The following is a 20844-nucleotide window of genomic DNA, read 5'->3' on the forward strand; positions in this document are numbered from 1 at the left end:
CCCCACGGGATGAGATCTTGCGTGGAGCCCCAGATCGAGGGAGATTATCAGTGGTCTTGTATGTCTTCCATTTTCTGATGATTGCTCCCACAGTTGATTTTTTCACACCAAGCTGCTTGCCTATTGTAGATTCACTCTTCCCAGTCTGGTGCAGGTCTACAATACTTTTCCTGGTGTCCTTCGAAAGCTCTTTGGTCTTGGCCATGGCGGAGTTTGGAGTCTGACTGTTTGAGGCTGTGGACAGGTGTCTTTTATACAGATGATGAGTTCAAACAGGTGCCATTCATACAGGTAACGAGTGGGGGACAGAAAAGCTTCTTACAGAAGACGTTACAGGTCTGTGAGAGCCAGAGATTTTCCTTGTTTGAGGTGACCAAATACTTATTTTCCACCCTAATTTACGAATAAATTCTTTACAAATCCTACCATGTGGATTCATGGATTTTTTTTTCACATTCTGTCTCTCACAGTTGAAGTGTACCTCTGGTGCAAATTACTGACCTCTGTCATCATTTTAAGTGGGGGAACTTGCACAATCGGTGGCTGACTAAATACTTTTTTGCCCCACTGTACATATACATACATATACATATATATACGTGTATATACATGTTATTAAATCTCAGTTCTTTGTATTCCCTACGGCAAAGAAAGACACGGCTCAACGTGGTCTAACTTAAAAAATGATCTTTCATGTTACATATTGTGGGATTATTATATTATAATTATATTATATCTTATGCTATGTTATACCCCTAATTAAAGATTGTGAATTATTATGTAGTTTTAGTTTGTATTATTCTCCTGAATTAGAAGAAGGTGATAACTATTGCATTTGTTAAATTGATTTGCATTACATTAGACTGCTGATTTATTGTGACTGAATGATATTGTTTTATGATGCATTATACTGCTGAGTCATAAGAAATACTGTTTTCAGAGAGTCAGGACCTTGCTTGTCTGATTAGAAAAGAACAGAACAGACTGCACAGGAAGCCAAGGTCATAACTTAGGCTCACTGAGAGAGAGAAAGAATGTGGATGTTTGGGTTTTTACGATAGCCTCTGTTGGCCCCCACCAACAGAGGCTATAAGAGGTTGAGTCACCCTGCACCATCTTGAGATTTGCTGTGACCCTCTGCATGCATGTCTCTCCATCCGGATGGTTTATGCTCAAAAGTGTTGAATTGTATGTAATAAAGTAATTGTTGATTGAGCATTTATACACCGAGTATTGTCCTTCCTTCAGCCCAAAGATCGAAAGAATTGGGAAGATTTAACAATATTCCGGAACATGGAGACCCGAACACAAGCTCAGGTCTGACGCGCTATTCATATAGACGTCACACACACTTTAAGTTTCGATCAAACACTCTGCGTGTTTCTGCCTGCAGTTACCATGCTCTGCAAAAACATGCAGTTTCCTGGCCCTCTCTTATACATAATACAATGTAATCAGCAAAATAAGCATTAATATGTATATTTAAATCCCAACAATGTATGTGCCCTTCTCTTAGCCTGAGGTCATCAAATCTAAACCTAGTGGTCTGCCATCACTGCTGGTGGCATCAGCGTCCTTTAAAGTTTTAAACTCAAGAACATACCAGGATCATCCTCTGCCACATCCAAGGTTTTATCTGTTTAGACATCATAAGACGAATCATCTGGTTATTACCAGGTTCTAATATGAAGTAAATACAACCTCAGGTGAACAGCATGACCTCTCAGACTCTGCTATTGTTTAGTTCACAATAACTCGTCCAAAATGCAGAAGCAGTGTGTCAAAATGTAACCCCTCCCCACCCCCACTATGAACCACCTTTGGCAACAGTAACTTATCAGCTTCAACTCACAGAAATTCAGACTCACTTTTCTGTACAAAGTTGAATGTCACCAAACGCGGTGCACACAGTTTTTGTTAAATAATTACACAATGTGAGGATTGTGCCTTCAAGCAGCTTCTTTTGTATGTATTGTGGTACTTTATAATATAAAGCACCTTGAGGCGACTGTTGTGATTTGGTGCTGTATAAATCAAATTGAATCTTGATGAGATGCAGTGGGGTAGGAATAGGAAGAAAAGCGTGAAAGGTGCATGAAAACGTTTCATAAGAACACCAGCTGTTGCACGAGTCTGTAATGCAGCAGATGTTTGGACTTGTAAGGAGCAGCTGAGAATGTCTGTTTTCAGCCACCTTTCCTGCATTATTTCCACACTGTCTTGCAGCACATTTAGGACCTTCTAGCTGATATCCCAGCATTACTGAACTTTTAGTGGATTTCCAGTGACACAAGCAGCAGACTCACTGAGAGCACGACACCTGTGCTTTCTGGTTTCTGTGATTAGTGATAATCTGGGAGACTACGACTGAGGTTTGTGCTGGAAAGGAGATGGACATCCTAAAAAGATTAGGCCCAGCAGTGTTCCCACTGTTATTCTGGTTTTAAACACATAAAAACAGATTTTTGTTCTATATGAATAATTTTCAAAATAAAAGTCATGAACCAATCTTTTACTGGCAGGAAGCATATGGCAGAGCTGAGGACTAGACTTGTGATTGAAAACATGACTGGGTGGAACTGGGGATGTTTTTCACATAGTGTCCACTTCACTGTTCCTGCTTATTGCACAAGTGTTAAAGAAAGCTTCTGTTTCTTTACTGTACAGAATTGTATTTGGTTCAGGAAGGCCACGCACAGCCAACAGGAACCTGATATCTGAGTCTCCTTTGGCACAAACCAATCAGCAGGTGTCGCAATTTTATAAGGAATGTTCTGTGGTCAGCCGTCAATTCAGATTGATGGGTACTCTTAATATCAATATAAATCCCATACAGTTTATTCTGGTTCATGACTGACCTCTAACAATGTAGCAGTGACAGAGAGGATAAGGCCGGGGTGGCGTTTTTCAGACCCAGAGGGAAACGGCTCGCAGAAGGAGACATTTGTTCTTCAATATTTCAAAGTATGTCCTTGAAACGATAATTAATAAGACTCCCATTCATCACAGTTCTTTTCCTATTTGGCCTGTTTTTTTTCAAAATCCGTATTCCTCATCTAACATTTCTTTGAGAAATTCCAAGACAATATCAGGAATTCAAAGAAACGCGACCTTCAGGGTAGGGTTAGGGTTAGATATAATTGATCCACAAGGATCAATTATATCTGGATCACTGGAGGCCAATTCATTTATTAAACAATGATGCAAAAAGTTTTTTCTCTCATCTTTGCAAAGACAATAAAAACTGGTGCGTGTTTCAAAACAACAACAACACACTGCATCAGAAGCACTGTGTGGAGGCGTGATAGCCTCACAATGAAGCAGTGCACGTTGTAGAGCTGCTCTTCATACTGTTGGCCACCAGATGTCACCAGATGTCTTTAAGGTTTTAAATATGACTTTTGTGACTGGAAAGTGAAGGCGCCAAAAGTATTCACTCACCCGTCCAAATCAGCGAGTTCAGGTGTCACTTCCATGGCCACAGGTGTGCAAACTCAAGCACCTGTGCAGCCTGCTTCTGCAAACATTTGTGGAAGAGCGCGTTGCTCTCAGGAGCTCCGTGAATTCCAGCGTTTTACGGTGATGGGATGCACCTTCTGCAATAAGGTGAGTTTTGACATTCCCTCGTTACTAAAGACTCCACAGAGAGCTGTGAGTGGAAGCGAACAACAAAGTGGGAGCGATGGGGAAGGACAGCAACTCAGCCACCAAGCGGTAGGCAACGTAAAACACAGATGCTGAAGTACTTAGTGGCCAACTTTCAGTACAGACCTCCAAACTTCATGTGGCCTTCAGATGAAACTGGTGCTTCATCCCAGCCTGACATCACCAAGCCCAATGCAAAGCATCAGATGTAGCGGTGTAAAGCACGCCGCCACTAGACTCCAGAGCAGTGAAGGCGTGTTCTCCCTCTGGGAATCTGATGGATGAATCATCTGTTGTGACTACATCGACCTCACACTCAGGCTCTTTCAAACATCTGAGTTTCTGCGCCCCAGTGGCCGGCCTCAGCACCAGTGCATCGGGCTGCTTCTGCCCTCGACAGCCCATCTGACGCTTGGAGAGCCCACAGGAAGCTGGGCCCATGTTGTTTGTTCAGGCTGCACCAGGTCATCAGGCACCCTCCCTAGACTCAGTGGTGGAGCTCTGAGTGACAAATCTGTCACAGGGGCCATCTAAATGGCTCTTTGGATCTTTGGTGGTGGTCAGATGATCAGATCATCGTCCCATACCATGAAAATGTAAATAATATGAAAGCATTCATAAGCTCCGTTTATTAACACACTTCAGCTAGAACATAAAAACCACATATAAAGTTCTATAGGTCCCTGACCCACTGGTGGGAAAATGTGCAAACTTACACTTTCTTCACAAGCTGATCATTATTAACATGTCCCAAAACCTTTAATCTAGCAAAGCATTTACAAGTGGAAAGGCCACTGAGTTTAATCTGATAAGATGAGAGTTTGGCATTTAAACACAAATCTTATTACATATTAAAACTGCAGAATGCACTTTGCTATAAATTGTTAATGCAATTAAAACTCTTTAAAGCTTTTTAAAGACATTGAAGAATTGTTCAACAACTTTCAAAGCTTTGTTCAGCCTTCGGGTGAAGCGAGCCGACCCGGGGAAATAAAGACGAAAACAATTCATCAGCAGTAAGAAGTTTAATTCTTTTTTCAAATTTGACCAAAGCTGCCATGTTAGACCTGAGCATGTAACGTTCCTGTTTGGGTGGTTAATCAACTGTTCACAGTCTCATCTGAAGACATGCAGTGTGTCAGAGTTTGAACTGCTCACAGCCCCACATACAGAGCTTTAATCCAGGGCTGCAGCCTGGAAGCTGCTGTGTCCATCCACCTGCAGGTAAACACAGGCTGTGTGTGAAAGCTGCAGCTTCATCACCAGTGTTTACAGAAGGTGTCTTCAGTTAGTGCACAGCTGTGTGATCACGTTTTAGCAGCAATAACAGCACATTAAAACTACTGTGGTTAATTCCCTGGGCTTGGATGACTGTGTGTGTGTGTGTGTGTGTGTGTGTGTGTGTGTGTGTGTGTGTGTGTGTGTGTGTGTGTGTGTGTGTGTGTGTGTGTGTGTGTGTGTGTCAGCAGAGACTCCAGATGATGGTGAGCATGGCCATGATGCCATTAAGAACAGCAACTCCATATCCCACGTGGAAGCCACGGTCAGAAGCGTCTCTAGAAGAAGAGAGATATTATTGATTAGTGTTATTTTAATATCACGAAATTAAATGTACAGTACTGTAAAACTGTCTTACAGTACTGTACATTTAAGTATAATATAGAGTATAAAAGTATTTCCCTTTTTTTCATATTTGTTAGACTTAAATGTTTCTTAAATAGCCAATCGAATAAATACAAATGCAGGTTTTAAATCATTATTTCATTCATTAAGGGGACGAAAGAACACAAAGGCTCGCTGCTTCGGGAACAGCGGGTGTCTGTAACTCAGGAGGTTGGTGGTTTGATTCCTCACTGTTTAGATCTACGTGTGAAATATCTCGGGCGAAATACTGAACCCCAGGTTCCTCTCGAATGCATCTGTTGGACTGTGAAGTCCCCAAAAACAGCAGCAAGTCCACCTCTGAATGGCTCAATAAATAAATGAAGGTTTGGCAGTGACCCAGTCAAAGTCCAGACTGAAACCAGATTGAGACTGTTTGGCCTTAAACAGGCTGTTCATGCTGGAACAAGGGCCAGTTACTTTAGAAGAGTTCAGGGACCAGGTAGATTAGGATAGATTGTCTTAATAAATGAAAACTGCAGCTGGTATTTACTCAGGTTTTCTTTGTGTAATATTCAAATTTGTTTGATGTGAAGAACAGAAGAGAAAAAACGTGTAAGAAATCAGCATTATAAGGGAGAATTCCTGATTCTTCTGCTCATACAAAGCGTATCCCAGCGTGTTACCTGACGTGGGCCACTGTCCGCAGTGTCGGGAAATCCATACCAGGCTGGAACGAGTCAAGGTAGGTGAGCATCCACGAGAAGACGCAGCAGATGCATCCTACTAATACTGACAGGACCAGGAGACTCCAGAAGCCTGATTACACACAGTGCAGGATCAGGGTTTACAGTTTCTACAGTCTGGATCTCTTCCCTTGTTTTACACAATAAGGGAGAAACCACTGTTGTAGCAACAGCATCGTCCTTGTCACACTGAGTTTGACTGCTTCCACTCCGTACTGATAAAACATGTTTTTGTTTTGGTGTTACAATAAAAAGAATATTTACAGAAACACAGAACTTTTGGACAGCAGGTGACCCACAGTCTAAATAAACATGTCTATGGCAAAGTTGTTGTTATGTGGATCTCTTTTGTTACTTTAGTAAAGATTCGTTTCTAAGATTTTGCAGAATAATAAGTAATGAAAGCTGCAGCCCTCAGATATTTACACCTGTTACTTTGTACAGTACTTTTCAGAAATGTTGAAACATGGTATTAGAGCTTTCTCTAAGTATATGTGCTGCACATGGAACCAAAGACAGTGTAAACCGAGCATGATGGTGAACACAAGTATCTGGACGGAGCAGTAAATACAGAGCTTATACTTACCGAGCATCTTCTCCTCAGTGCCATCCTCTCCTGTCACCCTCTCTGCCCGCAGCTCTGAAACAATCACAACTTATGCTGACCAACACTTGTTAAAAAGCCAGATCCCATCTGGTCCTGTGCCAGACGAGCACTTTAACAGAGCTCGGAAATAAAAACAAGTTATATATATATATATATATATATATATATATATATACAATACACATATATAATTTAATATATTATAATGATATAATAAATATTTGACATGTCAGCAGTTTTCTAAGTAAATATATTTCTTAACATGTTAGAATAGAATAGAATAGAATTCAACTTTATTGTCATTGCACATGCACAGGTACAGGGCAACGAAATGCAGTTTGCATCCATCCAGAAGTGCTTTAGTGATATAAGGTGTTATAAGGTGTTACTGACATGAGATTCTCACCAGCTGTCGGCAACAACCCATCCAGTCCACACATGCAAAGAAATCATCCACAGATGTGCATTTATTCATTATCATGTGTAATAATGAAAAATTAAATACTTTGTACAAAAGCATTCGCTGGTGATGACTGTATTGTAAATATGCCTTTGGACTGACTGATCATCCTACAGTAAAAACTGTTTTTTTCCTTTTCTGATCCCACTGATCTGATCCTGATTTGCGCGTGCGGTACAGGGCCGCGCGCTTACCTTTGAGTATGGGGTAGATGAGGGCGCAGAGAAACCCGACCGCGGCCACTGCTCCGGCCGAGCCCAGCACCGACAGCGCGACCACGGGCCATGGTTTGGGGCCGTTCCCCCTCGCGCTCCTGGCGGGCTCCTGTCCGAACATGTAACGCTGCTCACGCCAATGAACAAATGAAAACGTCTGCAAATCAAACCTTTTCACAGCCGCGCTCAGCAGAACGAAGCGTTCTTATACACAGAGGGACAGTCTGTGAATATACAGACCGATGACATGCTCACAGTGACGACCCGACTGCTTTTAACTTGTACCAGGAACTGCTGATTACATGTTTGAACTTTTCGCTTCCGCACACAAAATTGTCCCCGAGGGGATTCCGTTGGTGTAGTTTAAACTGCCACAGTTAAATATGTGGAAACAAGCTTAGCTAGGCCACTTACAGTCTTTTAAATATTTTTTTATATATGTTTCTTTTAAATTCAGTTATGGTAAAGTATCAGGCAGAAAGAGCAGTTTACCTTGTTTCACTCTTCACAAAGATTTTGTGTGAGCCTCTCCTAAGACAGCTGGGATAGGCCCCAGCCCACCGGCGAACCTGAACTGGATAAGCGGAAGAGAATGGATGGAAATTTGTATGATTGATTGGCTGATATTAATCTGCACCAGTGACTGTAGAAAGCGCCGAAAGTCATTGATCTGCACTGATTGTATGTTGATACGTGTTGGCCTGTTTTATCTGTTGAATTGCTCCAACAATCAACATTTTAATATTTTTATTCTAAACCGAATGCTTTCTCTTTTATTAAATAGAGTTTCCTCAAACAAATGTCCCAGAGATTATAAAGCTCCTCATGCATCATAAGCAGTATATTTTGAAGTAGCCGCACAGTTGTATCCGTGAGTCCACAGCAACACCGTTAATCATTTTCATAATGGTCTGAAAGGTACTCTATTATAATATTAATAACAGTAATGATTGGATGCTCTTGTTTCAAGTATGCTTTCAAAAATAATAAAAGAACTGTTGAATTAGTTGTCTTTAAATAAAGTACTTAATTAAAACAGTAATATTTTTTAAATTAATTTAAAAAAATCATAAAAAGGTACCTTTTTATGATTTTTTTGTACTGTACTTTTGTACTGTGTACTTTGAGCTATCTCAGCTACCTCTTCTGTCTCCTCCCACAATTTTGTTTTCTCACGCGCTCTGAATAAATTATTTAATTGGCTGAGCGGCATCGCAGGGATTAGTTACAGTTCACGCCATTGGTCGGTGTGTAAAATAGAATATTATCATTAGAATAATAGATATAGATAGACACAATAGAATCAGCATGTCATATTTTAGTAAAAGGCCTGAGTCCGCCTGTGGCGACTCAGGCCTTTTACTAAAACACCACGGGGACGCTTTCTTTTTTTTAGCACTTTTATTTTGACAGGTATAGTAAACAAACACTGAATTGATAGCTTTATTTTGAAAACAACAAACCGGAAGAGGTGCTGACGCAGGGTTGTTGCTGACAACGGTCTACGTTGACTTCAGACGCCACAAAGTGAATCGGTTGTAAGAGAGCAGCTGGATTATTACGGTAAAACAAATTTCATGATGCTGTGTTTGGTAGAAACTGAACATGTTAGAAGCACGCGGGGCTCACGCGCTGTGATGCTCGTGCGCTGTTAGTCGGGTGTTGTGGGGCTAATTTGTTGTGATGAGGTCATTTGTTAACACTGCGGTGTTCTGGTTTAGCCCAGCTAAGCGTCGTTTCAGTTACTGAAGCCTCACAGCGTATGAAAGGCTGCTTATGTGCATCCGTGTGCCGAATATGGTGAATGCAGCCGAGCCAGCTTGCTAGGCGGTTTGCTAATGCGTTTCGCTGTGTGATAATGACCAGCGAGTGTGGCTGCGTTAGCCTGTTCAGCTTTTCTGAATCCGCAGCTACTGACACTGAAATGTTTCTCCCGCTGAGCTGTTTGGTAAAAGTAAAAGAGGTCAGCTGCTCACTTGTTGCTTTTATCGCTGGACTGCCAGCAGTGAAGGTGTCTGCTCAGCCCGCCAAACTCCGTTCGGGTTTAATGCTCTTCTCTCCTTCCCCCAAAATCATTCGTAGCATTTCCCCAAAGATGACGTCTCACTTCGAAAATGTGCATATACCACACATTATCATGTTATGGTAGTGCATCAGTGTGTTCATAGCTTGCAGTGATGGCCCTTCCACTTACACACTACACTGTATTTTGTAGTTTATCGGTTATGATTGGATTTTACTGGAAAACTTTACAGTAGACATTGAAAATAATGAGACAGCCTCTGGGTGTAGTTTCATACTGACGCAGAGGTTACAGAATCAGGCTGATGGTGTCTGTGAGCTACACCCTATGCAGTAAACTGCCCTGGTGGCAGGCGGAGGTTCTGAATGGCAAACAAAATGCGAAACTATTCTGTTTAAAATAGAGGTGATCAAAAAATGACGCGTTCTGCTGTCTTGTGACAGGATAAGCCAACAGTCCTTTTATAGTTGTGCCTTTCTTCCCTCCGGTTGAGCTAATTATTTGGATTGGATCATCTCTGGGCGTTAGAAAGGATTTTAGAAATATTAAAGTAACCTCAGTACTTTGAACAACCCGGGACACCAGCCTGACTGCGTGCTTCATATCTGAAAAGCATCGAGGTGATTTCCTTAAAAACTCTGGAGGCACTGCTCCTATGCTGACCTGATAACACTGATTGGTCTGGTACTTGTGTGCAGTCACATTAACAGAACAGAACACATACAGTTTTACAACGTTCAGCCACCGAATGTTTTTAAGTATAGTTGTGGCCTCAGTTATATTATTATTACTAGCTGCAAAGTTCAGCCTCATGCCCTTTGTCACAGCAACTCTACGGCTGTGATATTTACCAAACCTGAATGTAAAAAGTGACCCTTGCCTGAATTGCCCAGTGTCATCATTTTGACTTCAAGCAGCCAGCAGTGTTAGGTGATCATGCCTGAAAAGGCCTCTAAAGTATAAAGATCTTAAAATACATTTCTATAAATAAATGTAACCTACCAAGAAGACTGGGGCGAAAGCTGCGTTGAAATGAAAGCTGTAGCAGTGATTTCAAACATCAGTGAGTTGCATGCAGGAAGATGAAATGAGCTGTTCCTTACACATATGTCATGTCAGAAACAGTGGTTGCTTTTTTGTGGGATTTTTGGTTCCCATTGTTCAGGTTCTTCTTCTTTTTGTGGCGTCCCTCAGGTTAAAAAAACATAAAATGAACTTCCCCAGCTAGAGGTGATTGGAGTTTAAGCTCAGTGTCAGTCTCTGGTCGGCATTAGAAAACTGTGGAGTGTGTTGTGGTGCAGAAATGTTACTGCAGGTACGTGTGTGTGTGGGAGAAATGGAGAGAGTGAATGTTGCTGCTGCTTGCATGTACCTGCCAGTATTATGTTTTTTCTTTTGCATATTTGATGGTGCATGCTGCTGTTAGGGATGAACCCTTTGGTAGTATTTAGACTACTGAAGCTGAAATGCCATAAAAGCATAAAATAAGTAGAGCAGTGTTTCACATGTAGAAATGCTCAGTAATAATACTGTGTCACTCCATGGCTTTTTTCTGCACTAGAGCTTTGCTAGGAATCATTTCCTGAGCCCCTGGAGCAGGCTTTGACTAAACTGCCCTCCTCAGCTGCTCTGCAGTGCTGAGAGAGAAGAGGAATAGAGGGGGCAGGGTGCTGTGCTCGCTGGATGGCTTCTGTAGATGCTCATATGTACACAAAGTGGCTTTTTCTGTGTATATATGTGTGTGTGTATAGTGATGTGTGTGTGTGTGTGTGGTGTGTGTGCGCGCGCATGCACACAATGTGGGTTAGTGCAGCACGATCCACAAACAATGCCATCCATGCATACCATGGTTGTTGTGGCTGGATGCACTGCATGGGCAAGATACACAAGATTCAACATTGTCTCATCATTTGTAACATGTGTGTCAAAGAGATCAAAGGTTACAGAGTCACCGTAACCTTCTATAGCTAGTAGTTCTGCTAATGACCTACTACTCTTTCTCAGTTGTGTTTGCAGCAGTGGAATATTTAAACGTTTCAGGACAACCAGCCCTCTAGGACTTGCGTTTGACACCCATGCCCTATCAGATCCAATCGTGAACTAACCTTGTCGACACTAAGGATGCAACTATCTGGTTAAAAAAACCAAGCAACGCAAAGAAAGCTACTTTAACTGAGCAGAGAGGTGGAAATCAGCTTTCAAGGATAACCCTTATACCCTGCTCACAAACCGTAGTCCTTGCAGTCCTCTCGGTTGTCTCCCAGTGAAACTCTGCATGCTTGCGTTCTGGTTCCTCTTCTCCTGACCTCTTGACTATTTAAACATGGGCGTCTCCTCCACCATCAGAGTGATGATCCTGAAACTTTAGCATTACATCTTTTCAGTGCTTCTCAACTTAAAAAACCAAAAAGCCAAATAGGCTCAATAAATTAGGCAAATAGCAACAGATCATCCAGTGCAGACAATAGGACTGAATGCCACGAAAGTAAACATTTTGAATCCAGAGCTGTCAGACCTGAAGTGCCTGGAGCGAGCTTACCTGTTTCAGTATGAATGTAACGTGTGAAACTTTGTCATAGAAATAAACTCACAGTCAGGGTTTGTGCCCCTGACCCACTGCTGTGACCTCCATTGGTCTGTTCAGTTTAGGAACTGAATGAAGAGAGAGGAAATGAGGAACCTGTTACTGTTCACATCATCATAAATGTTAACCAACATCCTCCCCGACAGCTGCATGGTTACTGACTGACATGCAGATAGTGTGCAAACAGTTGCTTTTCACTCAGTTTGTCAGTGTGTGTGTTTGGCTGCAGCAATTGGCCGACTGTGTCTGCTGGTTAGTAGCGATATTTATTTAAAGCTACATGCTGTCAGCTAGCATAACATCACAGCTGTGTGTGTGTACATGTGTGGGCATGAGAGTAAGAGTGGAGTAAATGGGTGGGGGATGGTAGATAAAAAGGAAGCATGTAGCAAATATGGGCAGTTAATAAGAGGAGAGGAGTGATGCAGTCATTAAACTGAGGAAGTGGCTCATGCTGTGTTTGAACCTTATTGTTGGAGCTCCATTTGAAAGTCATCAGACCGATGAATCCTTTCTTCAGATATATCAGATATAAAGCTTTTTTCCTGTTTGCTGAAGCTAAAAAAACAAAAAGCAGGACCAAACTGTGGTGGCACTCCGAGACTAATCAGTCTCTCTGCTGCTGCACATCTCAGGCCACTGTTCAGCGTCAGTTATTCTTTTCATTGCTTTCTTCTTGCTTGAGAAGAAAACTCAGCAAATGATGTTCAGGACATTCAGCAAAAAGCTGCTTCCTGTGAGGCTCACTGGTTACTCGGGTTCAGGCCTGAGCTTTTCTGGTTTGTCACCAGTGAAACTGCCTGCTGGGTTAACCCTAGCCACACTACGAAACTCTCTCAGAAGAGAATCTCAGCTTCCAGAGTTTTACTTCCTGGTGAAATGAAGGTTAGAAAAAGAAATAAAACAGAATTTTAAAAAATCTCAAAAATGTGTCCCTGATACTGTTCTTGTACACAGATCCATAGCTCCAGAAACAGAAAGCATGCAGGAAACTGATGGTAAGTCACCACCTGGAGCATGGCCAAAGCTCCGAGGGGGGAAAAGGTGTCTTCATTTTCTTGAACTAAAACTACTCAGAGTAACAAAAATCCACTGAGGGTTGGCACACCAGTGACAATAAAATCCCACAGGCTCTTTGTATCACGTACCTGTGGTGAGTGGTCTATTTTTCTCATTAACATCTCCTTCAGCTGTGGGAGCTGTCACTGGGAGAGGTTCGTGCATCAGTCAATATGCCAGCGGATGTTTTATTTATATGAATAAAACATCTGGAGCCCACCTCAGTTACCATGGCGAGAGGATCGGGGGTACACCCTGGACAAGCTCGCCAGCTAAACTCAGTGCACCTCCTGGAAGTAAAAAAGTACCAAAGCTTTACACAAAATGAAATCATATCAGCGCTGCTTTCGTCTTTACACTCTGCCACAGCTACCTGTAACTTCATCTTTGCAGAACAAACAAGTTGTTTTTTCACCTTGTATTTATTTATCAAGATGCAAAATCGAAAGTACTTCATTCATTGGTTGCGTGAGGTGAAACTCACACATTGTGAGATGCATTTCTCCTGATATAATGCAGGTGTTGGTGAGTTTAGTGTCTTCCTGCACAGGATGCTGTACATTCTTGTCCATCGTCAGCTCAGACGAGTTGGGCGATTCATGTCAGCACACATTATGTCGTTTTTCTTGTCTTTCATGCATTCGTCATGCTGCAGTTTGTGGTATGTTTCTATAGGGCTGAAGAAGTTAGTTGTGTTTACTCTGCATGTGCAGATCTATAGTAGTCTTTGCTTACGGTTTGTCCTTGGTTAACGTCACTTGGCCGAAGCGATCTAATAAGCCAAAGGAAACTGTACGACCACCTCAGCATCGCTAAGATGTTCTGTGTAACTGTGCACACTGTTTATTTATGGAGGTGTGACCGGAATAATTAGAGGCTGTGAGAAAGGGATCGCGCAGCATTAGCCTGAAGATTACTGCTGTTGTCTGATGTTATTTAGATGGTGCTGATGCAGCATGTCACCCACTGCAGCAGCATCAATCACTAATGCATTTCATTCTTTCATCTTTTAACCTCAGTCGAGTTGGGTGACAGTGAGTGTGATAAAGGGACAGCGTATTCTGTGGAAGTTCAAATGTCTCGTGTTTCTTAGAAACTTCACGGATGTGACTTCATGTTGCTTCAGTTGTGCAGAAATGTTTGATTTGATCTGGGTCTGTTTTATATAATGTCACAGCATCAGGTTCAAACACAGTTTGGCTGAGACGTGCTGACCTGAAGCGTTTTTGTCTCTTGCAGCTTGTGCGTATGTTTGAGTGAGCTGAACAAAGACATCGCTGTGCCGTCTGTGTGTATGTGAGAGCGCACGTGTGTGCGATGTCTTCAGAACTGCTGGTAGATGTGGGCGACGACTCTGCAACGGCGCAGCTAGGACAGCTGAAGCTGACTACCATAGAGGACCAGCAGTGGCCCGCTGACGAGTCTTTCCTCAGCAAGTCAGGTGAGAGGGATGTCTGTCCACACCTGCTCATGATGCCATGTTTCAAACGAAGGATTGTAAGAGCTCTGACCGGCTGGGGTTAATCTTAAAATGGTTACATACAAACACATTTACATATGAAGGACTTCATGGTGATGTAATGCTGTGATGTTGTCTTGTATTACTGTGTGTGTGGTTTCAGAGACAGATGTTTCCCAGCAGTTTGACGCCAGCTCTCCACACCTGCCCTGGGACCACCCTTTCTATGACATTGCCAGACATCAGATCATCGAAGTGGCCGGTCGGTTCTTCAGTCACAGCTTTCAGTCTGGAAATATATGTTTTGAAAAGTAAAATCTTGTAGTGGAAGTAACGCGAGTCCATGTCTGCGTCCGTAGGTGATGACAACTTTGGCAGGAAGGTGATCGTGTTTAATGCCTGCAGGATGCCTCCGCAGCACCAGCTGGACCATCATAAGCTGCTGATGTAAGTAGTAACCACAAACTTTTAGGCTTGCCAGCGTTTTTGTCATGTGACACGATGTAAGGAGAAGTGGGATTCACAGACACTTTAGTGGGAGTTGTAGACTCACCAGCTGATGTTAGCTAAGCCAAATGGCTCTGATGTGTAGATGCTGGTCTTTGGTCATCCCGCTGTATCTAAAGACAGGAAGTGTAGCTGCCTCCACCTGTGTGTGAATGTGAGAGTGAATGAATAGTGGCAATTGTACAGCGCTTTGAGGTTCTTGAAAAGCGCCGTATAAATGCGACCCATTAATGTTAAGTACAAGAACAAGATTTGCATCAGTGACACTGAGAGAAGATTAGTCCCAAATACCGACAGCTGCTGCTGAAGGATCCGCAGAGCCAGCATTCGAAGCCGTGGCTGAGCAGTCAGAGTGTCAGTGGTGCTGGAAGTGTTGGTCGGTGGTCACCATTGTGTCTACCTGTAGCTGTCCACTGTGGGGCCTCTGAGGTTTACGAGTGCCTGACCTGGTCTGCCCTCCCACTCTCGCCTTCCTGCTGACAGACTGGGTTTTGCTTTTACAAAGAGCAGACTGTGATGGAGATGATTGTTGGTCTTGAAAAAATATGTTTTAAAGGGTTCTTTTAAAAGACTGTAATAACTGCCTGATGTTTCCACAGTCGGGGAGTAATCATGTATGAAGTGGTGTATTCCCACTGCCCAGATAATCATGATTGGAATGAATGGAGAAGGCACGGCTGTGTCCTATCTTTGCTGTGTTTGGGTGTAACGAGTGATGCGGTGAACGTAAGGCTGCAGTTTTTAGAAAATGTTGTGAAGGCTCCCTTCCTGTTAGGGACAGCGTGAAGAGATTCACTCTTTCATTCTGTATGAAATAGTTGATGCGAATCCCTCAGGTGCAGTAGTTTACTAACCAACAAAGTTATGTGAGCAGGTAAAGATATTTCTGCGTTTACAAAGACTTGCTCAGGTTTTTCAGGTATCTCAAAGGAACCCTGGATCAGTTATGTGGAGAGTGACTAAACTCTGATCTACTTTCACCCAACGGGCTGACCAGTGAAAACAAACCTTCCCTCAGCTGGGGTGCGGGATGCATATACAGGAGTTTGACAGAAAGTAATCTCCAACACATCACTGCACATCTCACTTATCATATTATGCCTGTTTACAGCTGGTCCTACTGCTGCTCTTTGCATTTATTAACCTGATCAATGGCTTCTGCAGACTAACCTCTGCCTGTACCGGATGCATCAAAATTCCACACCAGGGTAAACTTATCCCAAAGCCTTCAGACTGGCCACCGTCCACTTCCAACACTGGATGTTTTAAACATCATGACTTTGCATAAAAACCTTTATTTTCTTTTTAAATGTTACTAAGGTTAAACTTGTGCCAGCGTTCTCCTCTTTGAACAGAAACAAAATGAAGAAAAACAGGGAGTCGAATTTTTGTAAGAGAGTAATTTCTCTGTACTTCCTGTGAGCACCTTAGTCCACAGAGGAAGTACAGACAGGACGAGTCGAGGAGAAAGGAGCCGTACTGCAACACGTGAGAAGCTCTGACTGTTTGTTTTCCCCTCACTTCTGTTAATTTAAGCAGAGGTGCAACAGTGTGCAATCCACTGATATGGTACTGGTTTTTCTCTTGAATGCGTGGAAACAAATACTGTGTGCAGTGTTTCATAAACTGCACAGTTACAGTAACGTGCGGATGGCTTCAGCCATGTTTCCCACTATTCAAAATAAGCGAAGGAGCTGAGCCCTGCTTTTGTCTTTAATAATCACTTTCACCCAGTAATTTTGCACTTTGCACAGCAGCGGCGAGCACACCCACACAGCCATTCAGTTTGGCTGATAAAAGATAAAAGCAGGTCTCCAGTTACATGTCCTCGCATTATTTTCACCAGCTCATCGCTGGCAGCACAGATTCAGCCCCTCAGCAGTGCTGGTTTGCCTGTGTAACCTGTGGACAGCAGATTCCACAGATGCTGTCACGTTCTGTGTATGCTCTTGTAATCGTTGTATTCAAAACGTGTGTTAGCAACAACCTTGTGAAGAACATGTGATGTTTTGCAGGTACAAGAAGAACATCAAGGCCCTGTACATCGTCCATCCCACCATGTTCATCAAGACTCTGCTGATCCTCTTCAAACCAATTATAAGGTTAGTTTCTGGTTTCAGGGATTTTTAAAGGACCATTATGCGCAGCCCCCGTGCACATACACACCGTTTTGTGCTGATTTTGTTACAAAGCGAGGCGACTGTTGGGATTTGGTGCTGTATAAATAAAACTGAATAGGGGGGTGGGTGGGGCCTGCGTCACTCTGTGATCCACTTCCTGTTGATATAGGGAGAAATGTGACGACTGATCGTTGCAGCTGTGGCGCCTGTTACAGTACGGCCCACTCTTTGACAGATGCACGGTTATAACACGTGGTTACGGCTCGATTTTATGCAGCTATAGCTGTGAGACTTCAAACGCCTGACTTCAAAGGTTCAGAGAGGGTGACCCAGTACTTGAACTTAGTGTTATCCTTGCTATGATGGAAAAGCCGTCTGTACTTGGAGCAACCAGTTTTAAAGTGCAACTTTTGATGTCAGTCAGATTTTTAATCCCTCATTGATTTTATGACATTTTCTAGGATTTTTTTATATGTCGGGTCAGATGCTGCTAATATAATCTGCCTAACGGGCAGCCATGGGTACCACACAGCATTATGTACTCCAGCATTACTCCTGTGGATTGTGGGTAAACACAGACTCCACTAATGCTAAATGCTGATGAGCATATGTTCCCTCAGTAAGCACAGCACAGTACAGTACAGTACAGTAGTGTCACATCAATTCAATTCAATTTTATTTACAGTGGGGCAAAAAAGTATTTAGTCAGCCACCGATTGTGCAAGTTCCCCCACCTAAAATGATGACAGAGGTCAGTAATTTGCACCAGAGGTACACTTCAACTGTGAGAGACAGAATGTGAAAAAAAAATCCATGAATCCACATGGTAGGATTTGTAAAGAATTTATTCGTAAATCAGGGTGGAAAATAAGTATTTGGTCAATAACAAAAATACAACTCAATACTTTGTAGCATAACCTTTGTTGGCAATAACAGAGGTCAAACGTTTACTATAGGTCTTTACCAGGTTTGCACACACAGTAGCTGGTATTTTGGCCCATTCCTCCATGCAGATCTTCTCGAGAGCAGTGATGTTTTGGGGCTGTCGCCGAGCAACACGGACTTTCAACTCCCGCCACAGATTTTCTATGGGGTTGAGGTCTGGAGACTGGCTAGGCCACTCCAGGACTTTCAAATGCTTCTTACGGAGCCACTCCTTTGTTGCCCGGGCGGTGTGTTTTGGATCATTGTCATGTTGGAAGACCCAGCCTCGTTCATCTTCAAAGTTCTCACTGATGGAAGGAGGTTTTGGCTCAAAATCTCACGATACATGGCCCCATTCATTCTGTCCTTAACACGGATCAGTCGTCCTGTCCCCTTGGCAGAAAAACAGCCCCATAGCATGATGTTTCCACCCCCATGCTTCACAGTAGGTATGGTGTTCTTGGGATGCAACTCAGTATTCTTCTTCCTCCAAACACGACGAGTTGAGTTTATACCAAAAAGTTCTACTTTGGTTTCATCTGACCAAATGACATTTCTCCCAATCCTCTGCTTGTATCATCCATGTGCTCTCTGGCAAATTCAGACGGGCCTGGACATGCACTGGCTTCAGCAGTGGAACACGTCTGGCACTGTGGGATTTGATTCCCTGCCGTTGTAGTGTGTTACTGATGGTGACCTTTGTTACTTTGGTCCCAGCTCTCTGCAGGTCATTCACCAGGTCCCCCCGTGTGGTTCTGGGATCTTTGCTCACCGTTCTCATGATCACTTTGACCCCACGGGATGAGATCCTGCGTGGAGCCCCAGATCGAGGGAGATTATCAGTGGTCTTGTATGTCTTCCATTTTCTGATGATTGCTCCCACAGTTGATTTTTTCACACCAAGCTGCTTGCCTATTGTAGATTCACTCTTCCCAGTCTGGTGCAGGTCTACAATACTTTTCCTGGTGTCCTTCGAAAGCTCTTTGGTCTTGGCCATGGCGGAGTTTGGAGTCTGACTGTTTGAGGCTGTGGACAGGTGTCTTTTATACAGATGATGAGTTCAAACAGGTGCCATTCATACAGGTAACGAGTGGGGGACAGAAAAGCTTCTTACAGAAGACGTTACAGGTCTGTGAGAGCCAGAGATTTCCATGTTTGAGGTGACCAAATACTATTTTCCACCCTGATTTACGAATAAATTCTTTACAAATCCTACCATGTGTTCATGGATTTTTTTTTCACATTCTGTCTCTCACAGTTGAAGTGTACCTCTGGTGCAAATTACTGACCTCTGTCATCATTTTAGGTGGGGGAACTTGCACAATCGGTGGCTGACTAAATACTTTTTTGCCCCACTGTATATAGCGCCAAATCACAACAAAAGTCGCCTCAAGGCGCATAGATACAGAGAAAAACCCAACAATCATATGACCCCCTATGAGCAGCACTTTGGCGACAGTGGGAAGGCTGAAAGGCGTTGGAGCACTGCTGACTGTAGAAGTGCATGTGTGCAAACACGAGGAGACGGTTCTCCATCTGACTTCCTGTTACTGCTCACAGCTGCGACTGCTTGTCTGTTCAAACCATCTGTTCCCTCAGGTATCAGGTTGTGGCAGCCTGAACAGGCAGCGGTATGCGCTGGTGTTTGGAGTGAACACCTTTGTGGCTCTGCTGCTGCAGTCTCGCCTCACCTGGTGGTGGTGGACTCCTCTGTCTGGGCCTTAAAGTCTTCACTCAGGTGAGGAAGTAATAACAAATGTAGAACTGTGTTGTGCTTATTTAGCTTCCACAATGTAGATGTGATAACTTCTTTGTTTCCTTCCTTAGTTCTTCATCTACGGTGCCTACTTTGCTGTCATTTCTGCGATCTTCCTCTTTGCTGGGCTTCATAACTGGTCTCCCAGGCGGCACTCTGAGCAGAAGGCTCTGCCCGGCAGCCGAGCGCAATCGGAGACGGACTCTCCACCGATCGGTCCAAGACTCCCGAACATGTGTCTGTGAAGGTTCTCATGTCATCCAGTGCCATCGTAGTCTAAGGGCTTGCAAAGAAAAGCGTCTGGACTTCTTTAAGTTGCTTGAAGACGTTTCACCTCTCATCCGAGAAGCTTCTTCAGTTCTAATCAAATGGTGGAGAGTCCCAGATATAAACCTAGTGGGGAGTTTCCCCCAACAGAGGGACAAAAGGACCCCCTGATGATCCCTAATCGCCTGAGCCAAGGTGTGAAACTGGGTGTGGGTCCCAATCAGCCAGAGTTTCAGATGAGCTCATTGTGAAACCTGGCCCCGCCCTATCATGTGATTTCCTGAGGACAGATGGCCAGGATGTGAGTGGGCGTTAAGGCGTCTGGGGAGGGAACTCAAAACTGGATTATAGATGGCGTTGGTGTCGTAAGCCCCGCCTCTGTTCAAAGATGGCGCTCACAGTGGATAGATGCTTCTTCACTCCTCTTTCAAACCATCTGTCCTCTCTGTCCAAAATGTGAACATTGGCATCCTCAAAGAGTGACCTTTGACCTTTAGATGCAGCTGGACCCTTCTATGTGTGCCATGCGCTTGTGAAGTGGCTGTTTGGTCTCTCTGTAGAGGTCTGGGCATTCCTCGCGGCACGGTACAGCAAACACCACGTTGTTAAGTTTGTGTTTTGGCGTTTTGTCTTTGTGATGAACCAGTTTGTGTCTGAGTGTGTTGCTGGGTCTGAAGCACCGGGATGTCATGCTGGGAGAAAATCTCCTGAGTTTCTCTGATACACCGGCTACATAGGGGATGAAAGTGTTGTTGCGCGGTCTTTCTTTGTCTCCTCGCTGAAGAAGCTCTCAGATGAGAGGTGAAACGTCTTCAAACAACTCAGAGAAGTCCAGACGCTTTTCTTTCCAAGCTCCTTAGACTCCAGGAC

The 20844-nt window shown here is 43.4% G+C and overlaps 2 protein-coding genes across 3 annotated transcripts; one reads left to right on the top strand and one right to left on the bottom strand.

The window, feature by feature from the left end:
- Positions 1-4651: 4651 nt before the first annotated feature.
- On the bottom strand, positions 4652-7916 carry LOC120723405 (ADP-ribosylation factor-like protein 6-interacting protein 6). 2 transcript variants are annotated; one of them, XM_040014838.1, is made up of 5 exons: positions 7516-7916; positions 7255-7384; positions 6580-6633; positions 5934-6066; positions 4652-5201 (listed from the first exon to the last, which is right to left on the bottom strand). In XM_040014838.1, the coding sequence occupies exons 1-5, from the start codon at positions 7522-7524 to the stop codon at positions 5108-5110; spliced, it is 420 nt and encodes a 139-aa protein (XP_039870772.1). In that variant the 5' UTR covers positions 7525-7916; the 3' UTR covers positions 4652-5107. The 2 variants fall into 2 exon arrangements, with proteins under 2 accessions (XP_039870772.1, XP_039870771.1); XM_040014837.1 differs by having other exon boundaries at positions 7255-7402.
- An 807-nt stretch (positions 7917-8723) lies between these two features.
- LOC120723401 (rho GTPase-activating protein 1-like) lies at positions 8724-15866 on the top strand. Its single transcript, XM_040014833.1, has 5 exons — positions 8724-8838; positions 14181-14382; positions 14564-14662; positions 14760-14847; positions 15827-15866. The coding sequence occupies exons 2-5, from the start codon at positions 14259-14261 to the stop codon at positions 15864-15866; spliced, it is 351 nt and encodes a 116-aa protein (XP_039870767.1). The 5' UTR covers positions 8724-8838; positions 14181-14258.
- The last annotated feature ends 4978 nt before the right edge of the window (positions 15867-20844 follow it).

This window comes from Simochromis diagramma, unplaced genomic scaffold (assembly GCF_900408965.1).
Source record: "Simochromis diagramma unplaced genomic scaffold, fSimDia1.1 OVJJ01000165.1, whole genome shotgun sequence".
In the NCBI taxonomy this organism is placed as follows: Eukaryota; Metazoa; Chordata; class Actinopteri; order Cichliformes; family Cichlidae; genus Simochromis; species Simochromis diagramma.

Coding starts and splice junctions, on each gene's coding strand:
- LOC120723405 (XM_040014837.1), bottom strand. Junction 6,634..7,254: donor CATCTACCCCATACTCAAAG/GTAAGCGCGCGG, acceptor TGATTGTTTCAG/AGCTGCGGGCAGAGAGGGTG. Junction 6,067..6,579: donor CACTGAGGAGAAGATGCTCG/GTAAGTATAAGC, acceptor GTGTGTAATCAG/GCTTCTGGAGTCTCCTGGTC.
- LOC120723401 (XM_040014833.1), top strand. CDS start 14,259: ATGTCTTCAGAACTGCTGGTAGATGTGGGCGACGACTCTGCAACGGCG. Junction 14,663..14,759: donor TCAGATCATCGAAGTGGCCG/GTCGGTTCTTCA, acceptor CTGCGTCCGTAG/GTGATGACAACTTTGGCAGG. Junction 14,848..15,826: donor GACCATCATAAGCTGCTGAT/GTAAGTAGTAAC, acceptor CAGGTTTTTCAG/GTATCTCAAAGGAACCCTGG.